This window comes from Cataglyphis hispanica, chromosome 1, assembly GCF_021464435.1.
Source record: "Cataglyphis hispanica isolate Lineage 1 chromosome 1, ULB_Chis1_1.0, whole genome shotgun sequence".
NCBI lineage: Eukaryota > Metazoa > Arthropoda > Insecta > Hymenoptera > Formicidae > Cataglyphis > Cataglyphis hispanica.
In genome coordinates, this window is record NC_065954.1 from 6,780,929 (window position 1) to 6,788,186 (window position 7,258).

The window sequence follows — 7,258 nt, forward strand, 5'->3', positions numbered from 1 at the left end:
TGAGTGGTTTCGTCATATTTAGTTTTCAGTTCGTTATCCTTAGGGCCCGTTAATATATAAATATTGATTCATCTAACATCACCCTTTACCACTAATATGTGCCTTTCCAGATCGTAGCTGCACTATAAACAGATGATAGAGACTGATTTAACACGACTAACCAGCACCTTGCGGCCTTTAATCACATAAATTCTCATAATGATTGTCATAATAATAACGTGTTGTTATCCCGATAAAAGCGGAATAATAATTCGTTATTATAAAAATATACACAAACGCCGTAATTGCACAAGCGGTGTGCAATTTGCTCTCGTTTAGAGAGTTACATCAATTAATTAATTGATGTCATTATAGATCAAATTATAAGCGTGTTCTTTCCACGCGTAGCAGCTTAATTACGCAGATAATATACCAATATTGTAATAATGACAGCAGATCATGCATCACTCGAAATTATTCAATCTTTCGGTATCTTGCTATCAATTTCACTTGTGAAAGCGCATGTTTAAATTTAGTATCTTTCAGGAAAAATTGCGAAATTTTTAATCAAATCGTCGAATACTTCTAAGGTCAAGGGCAATAATTTCATATTGCTCCATATCTCTCATTCTACATACACATATTTTTGGAGTAGTATCTTTCCCGTGTCTGTACATAAGCATATGTGAATTAAATGTTTCTGCAGGAACGTAATTTACCATATGATTTACCTTGAAATTAATATAGAATTATTTTTATACGCAAGGTTATAATATAATCCAATACAAAGTTACCTTGCTTTATTATAATTATTGTAATTCCACAGTACATGTGGAAATGCTTTTCTCTCGTCAGAATCAAATTTATAAATAATTTAGATGCAAAATGGACAAAAATCATAAAATGGACACAAATCATGCACGATGCACAAAATGTGCCGAATATAATAAATAAACTCGAAAATTAAGGAAATGTATACGGCTGATTAGCTTGCAAATGTTTTACATGGCTTTAATTCGCGGCCTGTAATCGATTCGAGACTTATGCCTACCAGCAGAAATTGGGTCAGTCTACAGTAACCTGGTTTTGATCAATACAATGCAATATCCGTATTGAAAGTAGATCTGGATCAGAAACGTTTGTTATCGTATATTATAGAATGACAGACAATGTTTTCAATTTTACCTGTCAATTTCCACTGACTGTATCACAAAGCGTGGGCATGAAAGCAGAGTCGCCATATTCTTTGTAAAACTTTATCGCGGTATTTATCGATTCTTATAAATATAAATAGTGTTAAAAAAATGTTGCTTTTGCTTATGTATATGTATAGTATTTACATATTATATACTAAAAGCAGTATACATGTACTATCACACACAATATTAAAAACACAATGTTGATGACATATAGCATTAATATTAAAATATGCTATAATTTTTTTAAACTGAATATGTATTTGTACGCTTTGCAATTTATTAAAACTCGGCGCACAATCAGTGATTAGCCACTATATACGACTCGACATCAAATTTCAAAAAAGATCTTTATGCTTTCTCTGTTTATAATATATAACATCTAAAGGGGAACTAAATATATATATATATATATACATATATTATAATATATATATTTAGTTCTCCTTTAATAAAAAAAATCATGTTTTTTATTTGTTTGAACAATATTACAATAATTTTATCTATCTTTGATGTCAAATAAAAACAAATGTATCTTAACAATTTATCACGTTACAGCTAGGATCAAAATTTAAAACAGTTTCTCTTAATTACAACCAACCCTCTCTGAGCAACCCGTAATTACACAAGTGATCTACATAATTAGCATTCCGTAAATTGTAAATCGCGAATTCAAGCTGATCTCAAGTATAGTCTGATTACAATAGCATCGAAGATCGAATTTCCTCGATGGTGCTGTGCGCACGGAAGCACCGCGGGCGGTATATCTGTATCTCCAAACACCTGTTAGCAGTTGCTCTTGAGTGGGCGGCTCGTCACATCGCCTTTAAAGCGGCGGCATCGCGAGCAGTCTGAATTCCTGCATCGCTTTCAAACTGGGCAAACGAGATAAGCGAATAAACGACGAGCGACCTTGATCGTCCTGGCATCTGATACCATCGCTCGTCTTTCGCGCGTAAAATAACAAAAATCAACTCACTTACCGGCGTGACCCTGCAGCGAATAATTCGCTTCCTCGCTCGGCAGAATTGTCTCCTCGAGGATGCTCTCCGACGCCGTCTTTACGATTCCCATCCTCGGTGCACGTCGGATGCTGCGGGCTGATTGTATCAAACGAATATAGACACGATGGTAGTCTAAGGTTCTCTTTTTTTTTTCTGTTAGTTTCCCTCCGATCCTACGGCGATTATCACGTCTCGATTGTGCCGCGTTGTCTGGCGTCGCCGGAATGCTCGGCGCCGTTTCGTCCGCCTATTGCGTCTGCGTTCGCGCCTGCGTTCATCCCCCTCGCCGTATCTCGCCCATCCCCTCGCCTCCTAGCCCTTCTTGACCCTCGTGCATCCCCCGTTGCCACGGTCGGCACCTCACCCCCATCGAATCGTCACATACAGGAGCAAGGCTATTCCTCTAGGCCAGGGTGAGCGCAGTAGGCAGGAGGGTTTGTGGCGTAACAGTAGTGGTGATGATGATGATAGTGGTAGTGGTATGCTGACGGTATCCTCTTTATACTGTGATGGGGCGGCAGGGGTTGCGCTATCACGCTGCTGTTTTCGCTGCCGTTGCTGCCGCTGTTGCTTGTGACAGCTGGTTCTCCTACCTGCCGCTGCTGTCGTAGGGCGGGGTGCGACGAGCATACACAGTGCACAGGGGCAATGTCGATCTATCTCGGTCTCGGTGAAGGTCTCCGTTGGTTACTCGTGCCGGATAATACTTCCCTCTTGCGCGCGTTCCGTTTTCATCGCGCGCTCTTCCCGGCGCGCCCTTTCTCTCTCTCTCTCTTTTTCTCTCTTTTGGCTCTTCCCTCCCATATCCTCTCCCTTTCGACTTGCCTGAAGCTTTACGATCTACGTTTTATTTCAGCTTGTTAAGTCAAATTAAATCGTATCCTGCTATTGCGACTAGCCTGCGTTGATTCTTCATTTGTTGCAGAGCATGATGTTATATGTTCCAAGTGTGATTTTTATATGAATAGAGAAATTTAAGAAGTAGAAAACTTTGCAAATTGCAATGTTTTATTATTAACTTTTTTCTTTTATAGTTTTTTCTGTCTTCGTTTTGAGTTTTATCTTTTTTTGCATAGCGACATTACAACGTTCAAATAAAGCATGGAATCTGAATATATTTAAATAATTTTATGTATGTATTTTGTGTATGTCTTAAATGTTCCTATTTTTATTTCACAAATGCTTATTAAATTTTAGATAATAGACAAAGAATACATGGTTTCTTAAAGTATTATAGATATATAGCTTTGAAATTATAATAATACAAATATATATTTTAGACAAAAGCTTGGATGAATGGGAGACATATAACGATGTAATTAGTTATGTAGTTTAACATTACTTTTAAAGTTATTTTAAAATCAACGCAATTTTTTTAAATGGAATGGAATATTTTAGAATATTAGCTAAAATTGACATTTTAGAAACAACACAAAGAAAAACAATAAAATCTATTGATGACTCTTTATTACAAATATCCAAATTGGTGACCATTTATATGTAAAAATTTTTACAAATATGTAAATATCTTTCACGAAGATTGAATCTTACTCTTGACAACATTTATTTTCGACAAATGGTAGAATGTACTAAAATGACAAAAAGCTTGTACACAGAAAGGGAGTAAATATCAGTATTTACAAGTTAACGCACGGGTAATATGATACAAACTCGCGCTAATTTAACGGGATTTGCTGCCACTGCGTATTCGCGCTTTGGTCTCTCTCTAATTCCATGATATTAATTAAATGATATTTAGAGTTGTCAAAATTGTTTTGGAAAATTCTTAATAATATTGACAACGAAAGTATATCATTTCTTAAAAAAAAATGGACTTAACCATGAAATGACCTCGAATAATATTAAACTACATAACTCTGATTACGTCATCATATGTTCCTCATCCATCCAAGCAACTTTTATCTAAAACATATTTTTGTGTTATTAATAGTTCCAAAGCTATTCACTTATAACACTTTAAATAAAACACCCTGCATATTGCATTTATATTTTTTGCTTTGCAAAGTATTCTCTTTGCTGAATAAATTTTTCATCATTTACACTGTTTTTATACTTTATTGGCATTTTGATCGGCAAGTAGATAAATATTGTTATATCCTTTAAACATGAATATTTATCATAAATTAGGTAAAAAATATGCATAAAATAGAGATAGAGGAGAGCAAGAAATGATATATATCTCTATATATCCGCGTGTAAATGCGCGCCGAAAATCGGAGCTTTCCGTCGAAACATTCGCAACACGTGTTTGCCCTTGAAATCTCCCACGACTGGCGCGGGATGCCTTGTTGAACGCAAGGGGCGATCGTTAAATCACACCCTTTACCATGCATTCGCGCTAGAAATCTCGGAATCCCGACTAGCCCGTTTAACTACGCCACGATGTCTCGAATAAGCCCAGCCTCTACCTTAATCCTCAGCGGTCTTCTTGCAAGTGTGCGACACCTGCGTCATCGGCCTCCCTTCTGCTTTATTGAGTGCACCGCCTGTGAGATCTCGACTAAAGGCTTTTTGCCCCTCCAAACCACCCTTCTAAGTGTCGCAGACAGACGGCGAATCGGATTCACGCGAATATCTCACATTGCGAGAAACTTGCACAAGAGTCTTGTTGACGTTATATCTGAATGAATATAGTATCGACTTGCGAAAGAATATAAAGAAAGATCGGAATCTTGGGAATAATAACGCATCGTTGCATTTTACATATTAAATTTTTGTATACATATTTTACATATTTAAAAAATTGTACAATATTAATTATTAATATACAATATAAATAAGATAATATTTATTATAAATGTAACACATATTCTGGAAATTTAAAAAAAATTAAATTAACAAATTCCAATTGATTCATGAATATGTAGCAAATGATGTATATTCTCATGTGTAATTTTGCGCGATTGGATATTACATTAAAACAACAAATTTTCAATATATCAAATTATGTTAATATGCAATTAATATACTTTATTATTAATTGGTATATAACAATATAATTATAATACTAAGTATCATACTGTATAAATTTATCTTATTATATATTATTTATTTATTATTTTTTATATTATTATTTTATATTATTATTTATATTATTGTATATATTATTGTATATTGTATATATTATTGTATATATTTATATTTATATGTAAATTAATTTGTATATATATATATATATATATATATATATATATATATATAATTTCTTATATATATAATGAAAAAGATATTAAATATTCTATACAATTAATAAAACTAGTTGAGTTAGTAATTATGCCTTCACGCGTTATATCGATTCTTTAAGACCTTGTTGACTTTCTATTCTATTTATGACGAAGAAGAGAAAGAACTATCCCACGCGCTTATATTAAGTATATTACACTTTTTCCCGTTCCTAGCATTTTTTTTTTTTTTGCTAAATTCCGTCAGTAATAAAACAAGATAAATACATTGACTTTTCTACTCCAAACTCGTGTATATAGGATATATAGTCATAGTGAAACTTGTTGCATTGCTGCATTACTATTTTCTTAACTGCGTGTCTTTGCGCGATGTCTCGCTTTTATTGCGGATTCTATCTTAATCGGATTCTCCATTATCCCACGATGAATAAACGTGCACATACATTTTCCAAGGACTTGGCAAATTGCGCCACTCAAATCTTTTCTGATAATCTTTCATCCCGTTTTTTTCAAACAGAAACAATTTAAATCTTTTTGCGACCATTAGAGCGCATATATCCAAGATTGTTATTTATTTTATATTATTAATTATTAATAAAACTTATTAATATACATTTGTCGCGTTTTACACGAAACGGAGCTTATACAGTAATATTAGGATATCGCATTAAAGAAGTAATATTGTTATATTGTAAATTGATATAATAATATTGGAACTGAAGTAACTACGTATACTACAATAAAATATCATATATATATATATATATATATATATATATATATATATATATAATGTAATTTTGTCATAATTATATTAACATATAAAAATGAATTCAGGACAAGAGGGAGATATTTTATATAAAATGTAATAATGCCAGATTGCGCACACACATGACTGCAATAAAACTTTCAAAATCCGAGTATTATAGATTATATAATTGCGTAATTTTCTATATTGCTATATTAAAATTCTTTAAATTTTAATTTTGCGATCGTCTATACTAAAATATCCAAATAACATTTTAATTGATAAAAATAAAAAAAAAATTTAAATTCTAATGTCGTAGCTTTGCAATTTTGAATCTCTTATTTTTATATACTGCATTTATTATAAAATGCGATCATATCTATGTGTATATATATGATCATATATATTGATTTCTGGATGCTTAATTATGCGTGTTCCAAAGATGGCTAACCAGCGATCGATTCAAATTTGCTTCATATGTGGTTTCAACAGCATCTCTTCGAAATATATATGGAATATCTGGAATAGCACCCAACAGACACATGAATCTGCTTATACGAAACTATTGCAAAATTGCTAATGAAAAGAAGCTAAAATAAAAGAGTTTATATCTATCAATCTTTTAAAACTCAATATTACATATTTCCTTAAAATTTATTTTTTCCAATATAAGATTTAAACCAATTAGTATTTTTAAGCCCATTTAAAGGATTATGTCTTTTAAAATGGCAGCGCACGTTATTGATTTAACTTGTTGCATATGTAAATATAGAAAACCAATCTGATAATATAATTGGCAGTCCTAATGTATTCACATCAAATTATCAGACAGCATATTATCGAGAAATTCAAACTGTGTAACAATTAAGGTGTAATTAACATACGATTACCTTTGAAAAAACGTAGAATAAGTATATTATAGACTGACATAGTCACACATATAAATAAAAAATAATTATATAATTGAGTTAAAGAATTTTATTTCAATACCAGAAAGTGCAAATGTACAGAAATGACGAATCATATAACATTTTATTTAAACATTCCGTGTGTTGTTATTATTATTGTATTAATACACTTAAATATTTGTAAGTAAATACAAATTAAAATTTGATGAAATTTTCACAG

General features: G+C 32.4%; 1 protein-coding gene across 3 annotated transcripts in view; it reads right to left on the reverse strand.

Moving 5' to 3' along the window:
• The window catches only part of LOC126850526 (synaptotagmin-10-like), a 132,361-nt gene that overhangs the window by 27,641 nt on the left and 97,462 nt on the right, over window positions 1–7,258 (reverse strand). For 2 of the 3 annotated variants that reach the window (XM_050593651.1, XM_050593660.1), the window contains exon 1: window positions 2,159–2,407. In XM_050593651.1, coding sequence (XP_050449608.1) covers window positions 2,159–2,249 — 91 coding nt within the window. In that variant the 5' untranslated portion in view covers window positions 2,250–2,407. Of the gene's footprint in view, window positions 1–2,158; window positions 2,408–7,258 lie in introns of those variants that run through there. The other variant, XM_050593668.1, reaches the window with a different exon arrangement.